General features: G+C 40.4%; 1 protein-coding gene across 1 annotated transcript; it reads left to right on the top strand.

Moving 5' to 3' along the window:
* The first annotated feature begins 228 nt into the window (after window positions 1-228).
* LOC102216180 (neuronal acetylcholine receptor subunit beta-2-like) lies at window positions 229-18,079 on the top strand. Its single transcript, XM_005723134.2, has 6 exons — window positions 229-756; window positions 8,243-8,388; window positions 8,536-8,580; window positions 10,995-11,104; window positions 16,088-17,078; window positions 17,269-18,079. Exons 1-6 carry the CDS (start codon window positions 705-707, stop codon window positions 17,431-17,433), a joined length of 1,509 nt encoding a protein of 502 aa, XP_005723191.1. The 5' UTR covers window positions 229-704; the 3' UTR covers window positions 17,434-18,079.
* The last annotated feature ends 1,439 nt before the right edge of the window (window positions 18,080-19,518 follow it).

The following is a 19,518-nucleotide window of genomic DNA, read 5'->3' as shown; positions in this document are numbered from 1 at the left end:
CATAATTTAATTAATTAAAAGATTGACTTTATTTTTTCTCTACTTTTTCTACAACAACTTTACAAAGTAAAATTCCACTTTGAATTCTCCATAAACTGGAGGAGATAAGGTTGGTTCGGGGTGTTTAATATCTTCCCTGGGGGGTTTCTAACCGTTATCGCTTCCTGTTTGTTGTCACACATGTTAAACTGAGTCGATCAAGGAGGTGCAGAGCGAAACTGACGCCCGGTCAGTGAACGCACTGGGGCGGGCAGGGCGATGCGGTCACCGGGGTACTTAAATCTTTTATCTTAAGAATGGCTGCTTTGGCGATAACGGGATTGACGTATTCCCGCTAGCTCCTCAACTCACTTTCCCAAAGAAAGCGCTGTTTGTAAGGGGGGCTCTGATCTCTACAGCCGGTTTCCACTGCGCGCAATCACAGTTCTAGGACCAGCGGTACAGTCGGTGCGCTCTGGCAGAAAGCATCCAGCCTCTTTATCTCTCGGTTCTAACAGCAATCGGTATTCTTTTCAATGTCCCCCAACCCTCACTCACCGCTCGCAATGAAACCGTTGTAATCCACCCTGTTCATTGTCTTTCTTTTTTTTCTCTCGGTTTCACACTTTACTTACTGCAAAGTGAGCGCAGAGAAGAGGAAAACGCGGGAAATACTCTTCATCTGCAAGTTTTCGTGTGTGTGCCGCACTGGAGGGGAGGAAGAGATGGCAGCCCCGGTGAAAGCAGCCCTGGCTCTCCTGATTTTCACCGTGACAAGTGAGTAATCCTTTCCAATCCTCTCGGAACGGGACGGGAGACTTTACTTTATTGGGCTTTAAAATCTGGCTTGGGTTGGCCATTGCAAAATTGCACACCCTCTCTTACACAAATGCATGCCAGTTAATATAACAGGTCTGATAAGTGCTTTCTTAAGGGGTTTAATTTCTTGCATGGTTAAGCCACACTTTTACCTTGCAGACAGAGGTGGTCTCGGGAAAGCAGGCCAGTGGGGATAAGTAGCGGCATTTCCATGCGTCAAACCCTTTAGCACGTGATTTTTCAGCACGCTTCAATTAACTAACACGCTTGTCCTTTAGGCAGAAAACCCACGGAGTTTTAATTACATTTGCATTTTAAGGGCAAGGGTGTGAAATCTGAGTAAGGAGCATTCATTCACTCATTTTAGTTTGGTTCAAGACTTCATAGCCTGCAATTTAAATAACAAATCTGGCACCGTGCTTTGAAGAGAACTCGCGAAACAGCTGACTGCGTGGTTGTAAGTGCAGATACAATTATTGCTATTTAACCTACATGAAATGCCTTCATTGCCAGTAAGTGAAAAAGACACTTTGATAACAATAGCAGACATTTAAATTGAGAGTTTGCTTACTTTAACTTACATCACACCTATCAGATGATCTCCCCACCTACAGTCAAGTAAAGTAACTTATGAGGTCCTAAATCAGGCAGGAGGAATCTATTATTGAGCTGTCAGTGGTGCTGAAATTGGATCAATGTGCAGCTCTACCAGGCAAACCCCAGTACCCATTGTGTTTGCTTCTCCAGTTCAGATAGACAGAGAGATAGAAAAACAGTGTTACAACTACTGCAGTGGAATTAAATTCAGTAATTGAGGGTTTAATTTACCCCCCCCTGCCTTGAATAGGGCGTGTTCTTACTGGAAGAAAAGTATAATATGAATTCATACGGGGGGATATGGTAAATGTGCTGATTCTTTTCTACTCTGATTGAACACTCAAAGCGATTTATGCAACATGCCTCAGTCACACATTCATACAAACACTTTTTTCTATCTGACAATCACACAAACTCATACGCTGATGGGACATTGGAGAGCACAAGGATACAAGGATACCTTGACATGCAGACTGGGGAAACCAGGGATCAAAACACCAAGCATGCAATTAGTAGATGACCTGCTCTACCTCCTGGTGTATTTCATCAGTTGCTGTATTAATAAAAATCTCAATATTAAACATGTTGTCAGTTCAAAAAGAAAGTCACTTTAATTTTTTTGAGTATTCAGTAAAACAGCTAAAAAATTAAGCAGGATTAGCTAAGTGCATTCATATTATTTAAAAAAGTACAAAAGTGAAGTTCATGGTTTCAGACTTGCTTGTTCTCTGTAACTTATTCAGTGTCACCTGTGCTCTGTCTGCCAGTGATTCACTGCATGAGTCTGTCACTTCAACCAAACATTCTCATGGCTCCAACTCTAAACAGACGAAATCCAGTCAGCCACTCTGCTGGGATGCATTTGCTCCATTGTGTTGGCTTCCATCCCGTTCTCACTCTGTGTCTCTGTTCCTGCACACCATCTTTTCTGCCTTACTCTATATTTTCACTCTTTGTTTGTTTCCTATACTGCAACTTATCTAATATTTTCAGTGCTGCATCACACATTTCTCTGCCTTCTGTGCTCTCAGGATCATTTGCAGTAAATGCACAGTGCTAATGTGTGCTACAGCTACCCTATGAGATGTTTTGCTCATTGTAGGCTTGCAAGATCTTTAACATTTTGCACGAAACCATCAATGTTACCATACCCTGATTCTGCTTCTCTGTAGCTCATGCGTGATGCATTATACGTGAGTGGGCAGAATTGTGCAGCTCCTAGTTTGTGCTTGTAGTTTCTCATGAGTTTAAAACTGGTTTCTCATAACTGCAGATGTATATCTCGCCAGCAGGGCCCAGCATCACTGAGTCAACACTTCATAGTAAACTATTAGTCATTGCGTTGGCAGGATTGTTTGGATGCTGCTCTTTGAAGGAGAGATGCATGCCGATGAAAAGATGCATCGAAGTGCTTTGCAAAGCAAAAAGAAAAAATGAAAGCGGCACCAGGTGGTGCACACCTAAGCAATGCTTCCACTTAGAGGTGACACTGAGCGAGCTGAGCGCAAAAGAAAGGCACTTTTACTGCATCTGCTGTCTCTCTTATATCCTAAATCTGCACATGTTCCTGTCACGCTGTGAACAAAAGAGCAAAGCAGGACAGGAAGACACGAGGGAGAGATTGTGACAGATTAAAAGAAAATCATTGTAATAAGAGAATTTGTTTTATTCTCACAGACAGAAGGACTGTCTGGGATGAGGAAAAGTTTGGGGCAAAACATGTAAAAGAAATCCCACGAGGCGCAAAAAACACAAAAATCTCTCAGGCAGTAGATTTGCTACGAACAATATGAAATGCGTGGATGTGAGACTCTGTGGATGTGTATGCACGCAGGCCTGTATTTTATAACATGACTGATATGGACAGCATCCTGAGTAAAACCAAAGACAGCTGAATCCTAAATTGTTTTGGCCTCTGAAAGGCCACTGCAGATGGTAACACGCTGAATAATTCACTAACCTGAAAAGAAACCTACAGGATGTAGAATTGTTTTTTCCTCTCCTCTCTGCACTCTTGACTGATGACACAACCTCTCTGTCCATCTGCATCACTCAAACTCAGCGGCACGCCTGAAAGCTTGTTTTTGTTTGTTTTTTAATCATTTCCATGTTGTGATGGAAACGGTGTCGATTTTATGCGAGCGAGAAAGACTTTGAGAATAATCTCTGATTGTGTCTGCGTCTCCGCGCAAGTAAGATGATGGCATTTTTATTTTAGCGGTAATGAATTATTGAGGTGTGGAGAGTGCAGTGAGGCAGACAGGAGTGTGTGTGCATACATGTGTGATGAGACCTGTTGGTAGACTCCCTCCTGCTCCATCTCTACTTAAGCCGTATCCGCATCTTATTTTAGCATCATCTACCATTTTAGCCATTACTGTCGAACCCACCATCTATATCGCATCTCTTCATCATTTTCAGACACATGAAGCAAATTGTCTTTCCCAGTTTGTTCATGCTTTGTGCTGGATTTATTTTTATACTGCCTCCCTTTACATTTTTAAGGCAATGTGACGTTTCTTGTTTCTCTCAGGCTGAAATCAGAGTGCAGCCATGGAACAGCCACAAGCTGAAGTCACTAGAGAAGGAGTAACGCGTTAGGGTCAAACAGCTACAAAACTGTGCATTCAAATTAGAAACCACATCTGTTTAGTTATTTCACTTTGTTCTACTACAGTGCTCTTTTTGTATAGTGTATAGATGTGTTTGAATTTTGTCTATTGCTCCTGCTCCAAATGACTTTTTTACTGATTGTTCTCTGCTTCAGAAAGATTGAAACACTTAGAGCAAATAGCGAAGGCGATGAGAATGATTTTAGTCACGATAGCAATAAAATGTTAATTTTCAAAGTAGCTGTGAGAGCTTAGAGACTTCTCTAAAAAATACTGTGTCTTTATAATCTTAAAACAGTTGTGGGAAATGGTTTATTGGCAGTGCTTAACTTGAATTGCCCCATCTGACTACAAAATTGTTTTCGCTGGAACTTTATTCCTGTGCTGGGATAAGCTTTTAAACATGTTTTATTTGTTGCGTCCTATAAATAGAATCACATGCAAAGCAAATGTGATAATTAACAAATAGAAACAAAAATAAAATAAAATGGATCTGTAAAGAGTATACGACTGAGGACTCACATATATGACATTTGAGGTTGAGTCATTGATCAAAAGTACTGAGCGAATAAAAAAAGAACAATAAATATGAAAATCAAAAGAACATAACAAAGAAAACATGCAGGAGCCAAGCAGGACAGCAAAAACAGACACTGTAACAAGAGTAAGACAAGACCATACACTCACTGGTCACTTTGTTAGGTAAACCTTCCTGTAACTCTTTTTGCATTCAAAACTGCTGTAATTATTCGTGGCATAGATTCAACAAGGTGCTGGAAACATTCCTCACAGATTTTGGCCCATTTTGACACGAGAGCATCACGTGGATTCAGCAGATTTTCCAGCTGGACATCTATGATGGGAATCTCCTGCTCCACCACATCCATGGAGGCCATTCGAGTACAGTGAAGTCATGTGCTGTGTGTTATTTGCCTGCTCAAAGCAGTCAGACTATCCTCTTACTGTGGGGCTGATCACCACAAAGGAGGTTAAAAACAGAAAGTAGCGCCAAAAACTAACAGGAAGTAACCAAAAGACAAAATACTAAACATAGACATGAATAACAAACCCCTATGTGTAGGTGCTAATGGAAAGACATGAGAGAGTGGACAAGAGACGGGAAATACTAAGGGATTTAAAACTACTACAACCAATAAAAACCAAGATCTAAACCAAAACACTCAACGCTGGAATAACCAGACATTAAAAACAGCAAAAGACACAGGACTAAAACTTTAACATAAACATAACAATGAAATTAACAGGAACCAAAAACTCAGTCACAACAGACTGATTTTCTGGGACGTGATACCTTAAAACTCTGAAATCAGAAGAGCTGAAGGCCACCAAAATCTGATAACCAGTTGATTTTAATTAGAAGTAGAAGCTGGCCTCATACGGCTGTTTATTGCATGTAAGCAGTGAATTGTTGTCAGGCTTTAATCCCTTTAAAAATGAAACTCATAAATCCCTGTTATTACTCATCACCATAATATAGCATGATCCTATTTAATTTTATCTGATGATTATACTAATCTGGGAATTGTTTTGTCTCACGCTCTGATGTTTCCATTGTATGTTGTCGTGTCTCTATTGTCCTCTTCTCCTGGCACGAGTCTCCTCTCCCTCTAATCCTGACAGACGCAGCTTTTTGTCTCTGAGGAGGTTTACCTTCGGGGTTTCTTGTCATAGTTGCTCAGACACCGGACACTTCTCCTGTCTCCTGTCTGAAGGTTAATGTAAAGTGACCAAGTGTAGCATATACCTCTTCTTCTGTCACCTGCCTTTAAAGCTCAGATCCTCTTATTTTCAGTCTGATTCTGACATGTTTCAAAACATATTGGTTTCTTGAGTATATCTTGACAAGACAGTTGAGAGCATGGCTGCAAAGCTATACAAGTGAAGTGCCTGAACAGGTGTGTTCTTCTAAGTTGACATACAATGCCATTATGGGGTAGAATATGGTTAGAAAATAGATTTCAGTGCTAAAGTTGTTTAAATATACTGTGTTTCAAACAGCAATTTGTTTTTGCCCCTCAGCAGTAAAAGGCTGATGGGGTATTGTCATAGAGAACAAGGCACATCTAATAAAAATCTTGGTTCAGAGGTCAGTTTTGGTGAAAATTACCTAGGATTTTCAAACTTTAACCACAGGTGCAAATAATAGGAGGCTGCTATGATATTTTGACTTGCTTCTTCGCAACTTCCGTGTTACTTGCTTTGGCCAGGCAAAGGCAGATCACAGTTTACCTGCTTTGTGTCTGGCAAAGCCAAAGATGACTCATCTAAACAGACACCACTGCATAATAGAGGACTGGCAGCGTTACTCTTCATTAAGACACTGACACAAACCCCGTCATTTACTTTTCTGGTTCTCTGGTGTTTTGTTTGTACTTTTAGGATAAAGGTTAAGATTCAACATGTACTATGTAACTTGTTTTTTTGAAGCTGGTAGTTTATGTTGCTTTGCAAAGCATTAATACAATTCACTTTTTTTCTTTTTCCCCTGCTCGTCATTCTCCTGTATAACTGTATACGCATAGTCAACATTCATGTCAAGTTTATTTATGAGGCACACACAGAAAAAAAAATGCTGCCACAAAAGCCTCCCAGACCTCAAATAACATAAAAACACACAAGGCAAATCATACTAGGAAACAACACGTTCAGGAAAAAACAGGACAGCATAGAAAGCTTTTAAATGGAAATTTATGTGACAAGACTTGTTTGTGTGGCAGCACAAAAGACAATGGCTTCTTAAATTGCAGTTAAACATAAAACAGAACAGATATGCGATAAGTCATCCATAATATTTTCTTTATTTAGTATTTATTCCTTAAAAAACACCAATATTTATTCCTCTTAAAATTGAATATACAGTCAGTAGTTTATATGATGAAATGTCTGGGCATGAGGTGCTTTGAGCAGGTGCAAAACTTGTTTATGTTTTTGTGTTTGTGTATTGAATTGTGACTGAATACAATTACATGTGATCTGTTTGTGAGACAGTAACACTCCCACTCATGACACATACACACGAGCGCATGAGAGCATGCAGCGGGCTGCATCACTGCAGCACGTAATTGGCGAAACCTGACAACACGAGATTTAAACATCGCTTCACCAGCTAGAGCTTTGGGCATCTGTGTTTTCTCATTCAAGTCCCACTGAAATTAAATGTGAATCGTGAGTGTGTTAGCGGTCATTAAAATGCTTTAATTGCATACACATATATTTTATAGTCACCCAGCCAAAATGCAGGGCTGCAAACAAGGAGGTATTTACTGCAGGAGACTCAAAGTGAAGTTAATGGATGGTCAACCAAACAACAGCTTATTCTGCTGTAAATTTTAGCTCAAGGTTGTGTTAAATTCAAGGTCTACATAAGGCCCCAGTTCACTGTACCCAATAACTTAAGCTGCACGGTAGTAAAGATGTGCTTACTGTAAGCTTGATCTGGCTGCATCATCACAACAAGCACTCGACTGAGATGATGAAATTACGAATAAGTCTGGCTTATTCTTGACATTTTCTGACTGTATGATAGCCAGAGGACATTTAGCTCCGTGAAACAGAATAAACTGGAGTAGCTACTATTACGTATGAGGAAGAAATATGGAATATGTTCATTCTTAATAATGCAATTTATCTTTTACTTTATAAAATTGGAGCTAATTTATTTTAAGAAAACAGATGAAGACTGTATACAATAGTTCTGGAAACAGTCCAGAGATGCACAACGAGACAAACTTAAGGAGGGATCGGCTAAAATAAGCCAACTGTGGGTTTTTTTTTTGATGTGGCTGTGGCTCAGGAGGCGGAGGAGCTGATCTGCTAGTTGGAAGGTTGGGGGTTTGATCCCTAGCTGCGCCAGTCTGCATGCCAAAGTATCTTTGGGCAAGTTACTGAACCCCAAGTTGATCCTAAAGCTTTATTGGAGTGAATATTAGACAGAAAGAACAAATGTGGAACGATGCTGTATAGAGTTCAGATTAAAGGTAGAAAAATACTCAATAAGAACCAGTCCAGTTACTGTTTGCTTTTCATTTACAGAGTGGAACCAGTGGTGTATTAGACTGTGCTCACACTTGCTTGTCATATCATAGTCAAGTCAGTGCTTAGCACTTTTCTAACATGCCTTTGATAGGAGGTTATATTGGGTTGTAATGAGTTGTGATATCCTCTGTAGTGTACTTCTGACTGTTTTCCCCCTGTGTGCGTATTTGTGTGTGCAGCTATCCTGTGTGCGGAGGTAGAGGAACGGTTGGTGAATCACCTGTTGTCACCAGAGCGCTACAACAAACTCATCAGGCCAGCTATCAACACCAGCCAGCAGGTCACCATTTACATCCAGGTGTCTCTAGCCCAGCTGATCAATGTGGTAAGAAAACACACAAACAAACCCATAACCTCACATGCTGTGAGCAAAGAGGCATACCCTACTAATGTCAAATGATGGGGAACACGTTAACCTGGTTGTTGTCAGTGGAGCCACTGCTTAAAGAATTTTCCCATGTCTGTGTTTCAGAATGAGAGAGAGCAGATCATGACCACCAACTGTTGGCTCACCCAGGTTAGTGTCAAAGCACCTTGCTCATTATTTTTTGTTTGTTTGTTTCCGAGGATCAGACCAATTGAAAAATTTGACCATTAGGGTCTATCGGTTCATGAACCACTACAATTATAAATGTACTGTCATGGTCCTGGGTCAGTGACCCAGTGTTTTGAGTTTTTGTATCATTGTTGAACTTTGATTTTGTCATTTTTTTTAATCTTTTCTAGTCTTTTGGTTTCGGTTTCTGTGTTCTATGGTTGCTGCCCCCCCCCCGTCTGTGTTTCTTCCCTCAGGTCATGTCCAGTGTTTTTTCAAGACTCTGTGCAGGTCATGGTCATGGTCATGTTGCTTGTTCTAGTATATATTTCATAGTTCCTTTACGTTCCAGCACAGGTCTTGTTCATAGTTGTCACAGTTGTCGTAGTCATAGTTTTCGGCTACGTTCATTAAGCATTAAGACCTGCAGTGTGAACGTAGCCTTAGGCTACGTTCACACTGCAGGTCTTAATGCTCAATTCCGATTTTTTGATCAAATCCAATTTTTTTGTCTGCTCGTTCACACTACAAATAAAATGCGACAGCAAACGCGCTCTAGTGTGAACGCTCAAAGCGGCCCGCATGCGCAAAAGAAGACGTCACACACTGTTTAGACCCAGAGCAAACAATATTGTTTGACTGATGGCCCTTAATATAAAGACTTCGGACTTCACGTTTCCCAATTTTTGCTTTAAGTTATTTTGTTATTTACATAATAATGTAGATAACCTAATAATTATCCTTATTGCTGTTTTAGAGAGGATGCTTCAAAGGATAGTTGCAGATTTCTATCTGAATCTGCAGATTATGCAGTACAAATAAAATGTTAACGTTTCTCCAACGTTGTCTTCCCAGCAGTTTCACCGGATGGCCAAGAAGCTTTCGCGATGTCTTATCGGGCGCTTCTCCGGCGCTGATAATTGGCGTCTGTCTTGTGTCAGTGACGTAAAAGACGGATTTAATGCGACTTGGCCATTCATACAGCAGTCGCTTTCTGAAACATCGGATATGTATCGGATTCAGTACCACATACGAAAGTGACCCAGATCGGATTTGAAAATATCGGATTTGTGCCGTTCACACTGTCATACCATGATCGGATATGGGTCGCATAGGGTCAAAAAAATCGGATTTGATGCGCTTTCGCCTGCAGTGTGAACATAGCCAAAGTTTCTCCAGTTAAGGTTTTAGTTTAGGTTGACCACTGTCCCTGCTGTTTGGTTTGCCTTTCTATAAGCCTCAATAAAGGCTCGCCTTTTGTTTAAAGTTCAGTTTTGTCTCCTTGCCTGTGTCCATGCCTGGGTCCTCACTCATTCACACATGGTCTGCCCTGCAGACCGTGACGTGTTCTTTAAATGCATTTGTATGTATTCATGTAGTTAATGATAGATGTCTCTTTTTGTCAGAAATCATGGGCATGAGTACCATGGTAATTTTGGGCTTTTAATGACTTCACTGAACTGTTTTCTAGAGTGTCACATACATCTTTAATGATTAAGAAAAAACAAGAATTGGGTGCACAAGTATGAATTTTTTTTGGATTTCCTCTAATCCACACAGTCACCCTATGAGAGGAAATTAGTTAGCATGTTTAGGAACAAGCAAGGAATCACAAAGGATCGAACCTGCCATGAACTGGAAGTTGCTGGAATACCAGCATCACTGTTCACACTGAAAATGGACTGAAATTATAATCAACAAAGAAACCTCGGCTCCAAAATGAACACTTTCACATTCAACAGAAATTTGCAGCTGCCCACAAGGACAGGCCAAATGTCTTCTACAGAAATATTCTATGGTTAGATGAGACAAAGATTGAGCTTTTTGGCCACATTGACAAGAACTATGTTTGGAGGAATAAAGGTGAGGCTTTAATACCTAAGAACAATATACCAGCTGTCAAGTATAGTGGTGGTAGCATTATGCTCTGGGACAGTTTTGCTGCCAGTGGTATTGTTGCACAAACTGGATGCAATAATAAAGAAGGACTATCTCCAAGTTCTTCAGCGTTGCCTCAAATCAGCAGCTAGATGGTTGAAACTTGGAGACAACTCTGTGTTCTAACAAGAAAACAATCCCAAACACACATCACAGCTGGTTTTGGAGTGGATATAGCAGTCTACCTTTAAGGTACTGAAACTCTGGGGACTACTCTTGAAAGTGGAGTCGTGTCAGGAAACCAAACAATTTCCATCCACTCTATCAGTTCTGACAGAAATAGTGGCCAGAATTATGCCAGAAGCTTGTTGATGACTACCCAAAAAAGCCTCAAATTACCACAACATTCAAGCCCATAATAAATATTTGTTAACTTGTGACCATAACTGTATGTGGCTCTTGATTTTAATTGTTTACTTGTATGTTCATGCATGCCCTTACGTGCCTTTCTACACCAGGGTTGGAATGACTACAGATTAATGTGGGATCCTGAAGAGTACGAGGGAATCAAGAAAATCCGACTCCCGTCACAACACATCTGGTTGCCTGACATTGTCCTTTACAACAAGTATGTCCTCTTTGTGACAGACGGAATAAATGTGTGTGTGTGTAAAACTAAGTGATGAAAGTAGGAACAGACAGAAAGCTTGAGTAACTTCACTTTAATATTTACAAAAGCCCCATTTCCCTAAAAGCTTTCCAATTCTATCCTCTTACTCAGTCTATCCTCCTATCTCATTTTTAGCCCACTTGTCACTTCTTTTAGGTTAATAAATAGTGAATAATGAACCAACAAATTTTTAATGCCATTGTATGGAGCGTCTGCAGACAGTCTGATAATAATGAAGACTGTTTGAATGTTAGAGAACGTATGAATCATTCACACAAGGAGATTATGAATTAGAATGGCAGAATCAGGCCTGTTGTAGACAGAGTAAAACAATTTGTTTTTATCTCTTAAGTGTTAATCCGTAAGGTCACCAGTTTTGGTGCACTTGAATAATATTATTTTTTAATCAATATTCACTGCTCCATTTGAGGTTAACCTTGCAGTACGCAGTAGAGACTGCTTCACACTATACACTAAATGTTTACCTTTCAGGTTTTTTAGACTTCCTGTAAACACTTGCAGTTCGTTTATGATTGGAAAGAAAAGCTTCAGATTTATTCCTGTGCAATTCTGCAACTACTGTGTTGACAGAAACACAGAAATCCAGACTTTCCAACTTAGTTACATTGGAGAGCAGGATATCCTTGTACATTATTGATTGTTTTGTACTGCGAGCACAGGTATACAAAATGATGAGGTGAGAATATCTTGGCACATCTGGACTTTATCTTGTAACTCTGGAAAATGGCTGCAGGGAAAAATCAATACATCAGTACTTCTGCACTGTAAAAAAAAAGAGGAACTCGGAGAAATAAGCTGCACTGCTCTTATTCACTGGAGAGTTGGCTGACAGACGCAAAGGCCTGTGAACGTCACGTCGTCTGTCACCCATATAGGTCAGCAGATGGGTCTCATCGCCATCTGTTAGTTTCTTGAAAAACATTAACTGTTGATTTTCCCCGTTTAAAATGTATTCAATGGGAAAGTCCTTCTTTTGTTGTACCAGAGAACAAAAGCATCATAGCCAAATGCAGTTTGAGTTTTTGCTGAATTTTGTTTTGTGTGGTGATCAGAGGTTTTTTCATCTGGCTTTTCTGTGTTAAGTTTGCTCCCTGTGCCTGTACAGCTTCTCTCTGGGCCACATTCCAGAAACCTGCACTTTAGGTTAATTCCTGATATGTTGTTTGCTTGACACAGTCAAGCAAAGTCAAGCAGTTTTGCACAAGCATGCATAAATAGGTACTGTTTTTTCTACCTGCCCATAGGAGAAATAATTTGAGAATATAATTCTTTGAATAGTAAAAGTAATTTTATTTCTGAATTTAAGAACAGTTGTTGCAGAAAGGTAATATGAGTGTGAAAGCTGTGTCTGCCTCTTTAGGCTGTAGGAATAATTACACTGAGCCCACAGTTGATGTGGGCTTACGATGAGGAAAAACCACAGTAGTGGTAATCTGCTTTGTTTCCTGTTAATGGTTTTATTCATTAGACCATAATGTTTCATTTGAAAGATGAATTTCTTTTTTGTTTGCAGCATCAGAAATCTTTTTGTAGGCGTTCTCCGCTTTCGCGCCACAGGATTTAATAAACTCATTTCTGCAGTGTCTTGATGCATGCTCAGTCATCCAGGTAACTAAATCCCAAAAGGTTGATTCTGTTCATCTGGACATAGTGTTTTCAGTGGGAGAAAAGTTTTGTCAGTCAATCAAGTGACTTCTTCTGTCTCTGGCGACTGCAGGTTTCCCCCAACCTTACAAATAGTACATTTGCACAATGGGCTGGTAGGTCAGTTCCTTGATTGTTAATATGCAAATTCTCATGACCAATGATCAACAACCACTAATTAAAGCCCATCGATCAAAGACCATAAGTACCATTCATAGAGAGTTGGGGAATGGCCGCAATCACAGCATTGTAAGATGGCGAAAGTAAGATTTGCATGAAAAGGGAAAGACCATCTCTGAATCGAGGAGGAGGCCTAAGGGAACATCTTTCACCATCTTACAATGCTGTGATTGCAGCTGTTCCCCAGCTCTCTGTGATATTTAAGTCCAGTAAGTTGTGATTGGAGCATTCATGACCTTGTTGTTGAGCACATTTCCCAGTTGCTTGATTGGATTGATATCTGCACAATTTAGACCAAGTCTGTGAAGGTTCTCAGTCATCCAGGTCATCGTAGTCTAAGGAGGAGGAGAAAAGTGTCTGGACTTCTTTAAGTTGCTTCAAGCAACTTAAAGGAGTCCAGACGCTTTTCTTTCCAAGCTCCTTAGACAATTTAGACCAAGTCAACACCTCAAGCTCATTTATGAACCATTTTTGCTTTGAGGCAGGGCACATTATGCTGCTGAAAGAGGCCAGAGACATCAGGGAAAAGCATTTCCATGAAAGGGTGTACATGGTCTACAACAATGCTTAGCTAGGTGGTATGTGTCAAATATGCACATGGATGGCAGGACCCAACGTTTCCCAGCAGAACATTGCCCAAAGCATTGCATGCACCCGGCCATCCACGGGATGTAAACGAAAGACCAGGCCACCTTCTTCCATTGCTCCATGGTCTAGTTCTGATGCTCACGTGTCCATTGTTGTCACTTTCAGCATGGACACCCTGACTAGTCTGTGGCTGTGAAGATACATGCGCAACAAACAGCAATCAATTGTGTTTCTGACAATTTTCTATCAGAACCAGCATGAACTTTTTTTTTTGACTATTTGAGCTACAGCACCTCGTCTGTTGGATTGGACCACACAGGCCAGCCTTAGCTGTCCATGTGCATCAGTGACCCTCAGCTGCTGTTACCTTGTCTCTGCTTCATCATGGATATCAGACCACTTTTGATAGATATTGACCACAGCAAACAGGGAACAACCCACAAGACCTGGCACTTTGGCGATACTTTGACCCAGTCACCTACATCAAACTCACTCAAATCCGTACACTTGCCCATTTTTCCTCCTTGTACCTCATCACCTTTGAGGATAAAATGTTGCTCGCTAATCTATCCCACCTACTAACAAGTGCTGTGATGAAGAGACAGTCAGTGATACTCAAGTTGCCTGTCAGTGCTCATAATGTAATGCCTAAAACGCACCTCTGAAGCTGCAGGGTACTGAGTTATCTACTGAGCATTTAGGGTTTGGAAACCTTGTTTTAGGGCATCTCAGTGTTGCTAATGAAGGACAAGCAGCTGTTTTTTATTCTCTTCCCAGATTTATCCATGTTTCCCCTTAACTTATGTAATAATTTACATGAAAACAACCTCTTGTGTCATGACAAAATCTCCAACAACTGTTCTTGAACTCTGAGTCATGATTTTCATCGGCTCATGGTGTTTTATGATTGAACTTTGGCTTTTAGGCCAACATGGAGAAAAGTTCCCAAAGTGCGCAGGATAAAAAGGGAAACTTGAGTTTGAAATGAAACCTCAGAAAACACGCGTGATTGTTCTCTCAGCTACTGTAACCACTAAGCTTGAGTCTGACAGAGTCTTACAGTTGTTTGAACTGTTCTGTTTTGACCTTGTGCTTGCAGGCATTCAAATTTTATGAATGGAGATTGCTCATCAGCTGAAGGACAACCTGAAGAGCATAATAGCTTAAGAGACCAGTGAGAGGTCATCTATCTATCGCTGTTTGGTAACTTCAGGTTGAGGTCTAACTTTGGGAGACCTGAGGTCACAGTAAGCAGGTGGGGCCTCTGCATTTTTTATTAGTCTGGATATACACAGCAGCCCCAAAGCATTAGAGGCAAGTGGGATGGTTGTATTCCTGACCCACTTTATAATTGATAGGCCACTTATTTATAATGCATCCCCTGCAGCCCTGATGAGATGAAGAAAAAAGTCAGTCTCAGCAGATTTGAGTTGTGAGGGACAGGTGTTGCCTTGATGCCAGCATGTGTCCCAGGCCAAGCTCTTCCCTTGAGATGCTAAATGCATCCTTTGGACTTCAACCTGTTGCATGCGTCACCTCTGCAGCCTCGTGGTAGCAGTCAGGCAATCTTTTACTCAGCATTTGGTGAATGAATTAACATAAAATCCATGTTTGTCTTGTGCTAAAAGTCTGTAACAGGATTTCTTGACTTTATTCAGAGAATAAAAGGCTATTTTAATAAATGTGATGGGATATTGACGAGTGTCCGACAGCACAGTGTTTCTTATCAACTGAAGCTAAAAGTGTGCAGCTGTATAACAAAGCACAATGCTAATTAAAATCTGACAATAGCCATTATCAGACTGAAACGGCCAAATGTTGTAAAAAGGCAGAGTTGGGTATATCAGTGATATTGAAGAATGATCAGATACCAGATTATCAATAGTTATAGGAGTAATTATTTTATTTACACAGTAATTAACGCTTATTGTTGACTTTAATTTAAGTTCATTAAGTAATTTCGTTTGAATGTGGCTTCAGCAACTCATACCACCAAAACCACATCACTGTCTGAAAGCATTTTGGAAATAAGAAAATGAACATACTGTACATAGGTGTGTTTGTTAAGAAGTACAAACTCTCACAAGAGGATTATTTTTCTTCACTGAAAGAGCAGAGCACGCTCTATCAACTCAAACTGTGTCAGCTTTCCAACCTAACTCTGTGTCCGAATCATAGATGTCCACAGAAAGCGCATTATTCTGGGTGAAAAGGGGCAAACAGCGGAGACTTTATTTTAGGAATTATTTTTCGTTTTTATTCACAGTTTTGTCTGTCTAAGGAAATCAAATTACCTGTAAAGTTAAGCAAAAATGATTTGCATTAAAACACTCAAGTGTCCTTGAGTGCTGTCTTGTTTCAGTTGGCGTATCTTTGTGAGTATGCTTGAAGTGCCTCAGCTGGCTCCTTCAAATATAAGAAGCACTGGTTTAAATGATGTGATATGGGCAATCTTTTTGTGAGTGCTTGACTTTACTGACTTTATCTCATCTCCTGCCTTTTCCTCAGTGCTGATGGGACATATGAAGTCTCCTTCTACTCCAACGCTCTGGTCTCCAATAATGGTGAAGTGGCCTGGCTCCCACCAGCGATCTACAAGTCGGCCTGTAAAATCGAAGTCCGTGATTTTCCCTTTGACCAGCAGAACTGCACTCTCAAGTTTCGCTCTTGGACCTACGACCACACGGAGATCGATCTCATCCTCCTCAGTGATTACGCCTCACGCGATGACTTCAAGCCTAGTGGTGAGTGGGATATTGTTTCACTGCCTGGACGCAAGAATGAAGACCCTAACGATATCAGATACCTGGATATTACTTATGATTTTATTATCAAGAGAAAACCTCTCTTCTACACCATCAACCTGATCATTCCCTGCATCCTGATCACGTCGCTGGCTATTCTTGTCTTCTACCTCCCATCAGACTGTGGTGAGAAGATGACTCTTTGTATCTCAGTCCTCCTGGCCCTTACTGTGTTTTTACTCCTTATCTCAAAGATTGTGCCACCTACGTCTCTAGCAGTGCCTCTGATTGGGAAGTACCTAATGTTTTCAATGGTGCTGGTCACCTTCTCTATTGTCACCAGCGTTTGCGTGCTCAATGTGCACCATCGGTCACCCAGTACGCACACCATGCCTCCTTGGGTCAAGCGTGTCTTTCTGTACCGGCTCCCCTCTTTCCTCTTCATGCGGAGACCAGGAAGTTCCAACATCCGTGAACGGTTCCGGAAAAAACACCAGAAACAGAAGTACTCTGACCGGAAGCAGTGTGGAACAGAAGTTGGAGGTGGAAGCTCTGTGGGAATGGCTGATTCCTCCTCATCCTTCTTTGTCAATGAGGAGTCAGCCAAGCGCTATGGCTGGAGGGTCAGTGACTGCTCAGAGAACACAGAGTTCAGGAAGAGGATGACGCTCAAGAGCAACATTGACGTGGAGGATGCAGTGGATGGAGTACGTTATATTGCGGAGAAGATGAAGAGTGAGGATGATGATGAAGGGGTAGGTGTTTTGAAGAAGTAATCGGATCTATATCATGATTTATATGCTTATATATATATATATATAAAAGAAAGTACTTCTTTCTTTTGTAAGGTTTAATCATAATCACTTGTTACCTGAATCTCAGTTCACTTTAGTTCAGACTCATGAACACAAGTGGTTAATATCCAACGTCTTTATCTCTCTGCAGATCATTGAAGACTGGAAATACGTGGCGATGGTTATCGACCGTCTTTTCCTGTGGATCTTTGTGTTTGTGTGTGTAGTTGGGACAATGGGGCTCTTCATGCAACCTCTTTTTCAGAGTTATAACACCCCCATTGTTGAGGACATGGATCATAAATCTGAAACTTGATGTGACTCAGAAGTGACTTTTTATTTCCAGAAGCAGATTTTAACACATAAAGTTCATATGTCCGCCTCTCACCTCACTCTGACTGGGAAAGGACGCATTTTAGCCTTTCCATTTCCTCCTCCCCATCCCTGCTCTGCCCTTTGAATCTTACACATATACCCCCCGCAGTCCTGTAATCAACTCATCTGCCATTCACACAGGGGCTGTGATTGTTTTATTTCAGAGGATCTGCCACCCCAAGCTTTATAACAGAAAAAAATTAAGAAAAAAACATAACCGAAGGTGTTTTTTTGTGTTTTTTATCTGTCACAATATTTACTTCAATACCTTTATCTAAAAGGTTGGGATGCTATGCAAAATGTGGTTGTATTCTCATTTCGGAGAGCCAGCACAAGTCTGGGTGTAGCCTCTTGTATCAGCCACACTTTCACTAATCCCTATAAACAAATGCGTGCAGACAGCCATGGCTGCGTGAACCACCAGGCAGCATACCATTCAGTACAACAAGGCAAAAGCCTTTATACCTTTACCTGCAGCATCACTTTGCTTTAAGAATGTGAGTGCTGGACGGACCACAACAGTTTGGAGCATTATGAAACAAAAAGAAAGAACTGCACTGCAAAACAGTGCTGGGAAAACTGCTTCTCCCCTTCCTGATTTCTTTCTTTTTTCTTTTTTTTTTGCATATTTCACACTTAAATATTTCAGAGCTTTAAAAAGATTTTAATATTAGATAAAAATAACCTGAATAAATAGAAAATCCAAACTTACATCATGTCTGCAGTCAAAGCAGGTGGTGGTGTGATGGTCGGGGGCTGCTTTGCTGCCTAAGGACCTGAACAACTTGCTATAATAGATGAAGACTTAGGCCTACCAGAAAATCCTGAAAGAGAATTTCTGGCCATCAGTTTTGCTCCAGCGCACTCAGGTTATACAGCATGATAAAAAATACACCATCAAGTCAACCTGTGAATGGCTTAAAAAACAAAAATGAAGATTTTGGAGTGTAGACTTCAGACTTCAATCCTGTTGAGATGCCTTGGCATGACCTTAAAAGACTGTTCATGACCAACCCCCCCTCAAACATGGGTGAATTAAAACAACTCTGCAAAGAAGAGTGGAGCAAAATTCTACCACAGCGATGTCAAAGACTCGATGCGAATTACTGCAAATACTTGATTGCAGTTCTTGCTGCCAAGGGTGGCACAACCAGTTCTTAGGTTTAGGGGGAAATTACTTTTTTCACACAAGGCCACGTGGGTTTGGATAGACTTTTTCCCTTAATAAATGAAATCATCACTGAATAACTTGAGTTATCTTTGTCTAATATTAAAATGTGTTTTATGTTCTGAAACATTTTATAGAATGCTGAAAACTAAGAAACCAGGAAGGGGCGGGGTACTTTTTATAGTAATGCATATTAGATAGAATATAAAAGAAAATAGAAAATAAACAACTCTGAAATATGCTATTAGTATCACGTTAAAAATAAATCTTTTTAACACATATTTTTAGCTTCTACTTTGTAGTATTTTTAGTTAAACAAAGATTTTAAATGATTTTTTGTTCTATTTATGTTAAGATTTTACACAGCGTCCCAAATTGTTTTAAAAAATGGATTATACTTAATACCTTTCTTGTATCATTCTCACAAGAAAACTAGAAAAGAACAAGAACAAGAGCCAAGTTACAATTAACTAAAATGCTGTTTAAATATAAAATATTAAGCCTGATCTGATCACTTAGGGGTCAATATCTTTCTTATAGGACTGAAATGTAGCATATTTGAAAACTCACATCTTTACTGGAAACGAGACTGAAGGTACCCTTATCATTGTTCGTAAAGGTTACACAAACAACAACTCAGGACATATATTCCACCCCATTTATTTCTTATCTGTGTCGCTGCGTCCAAATCAAGAAATAATTCTAGTGGCTGTGTCAGGACATAACTGGGACTAGCATGCGCACAAACCAGTACAGATGCTGATTTTGTTAACTTGAAGAGTGACAGAGCCCAAAGAGAAACAAAATCTTACAAACCGGCTGATTTTCCAGATGTGGACTTTACACCGCTCATGCACG

Source organism: Pundamilia nyererei, unplaced genomic scaffold, assembly GCF_000239375.1.
Source record: "Pundamilia nyererei isolate P.nyererei 1_Seehausen unplaced genomic scaffold, PunNye1.0 scaffold00008, whole genome shotgun sequence".
In the NCBI taxonomy this organism is placed as follows: Eukaryota; Metazoa; Chordata; class Actinopteri; order Cichliformes; family Cichlidae; genus Pundamilia; species Pundamilia nyererei.
This window is presented reverse-complemented; position numbering and strand designations above follow the sequence as displayed.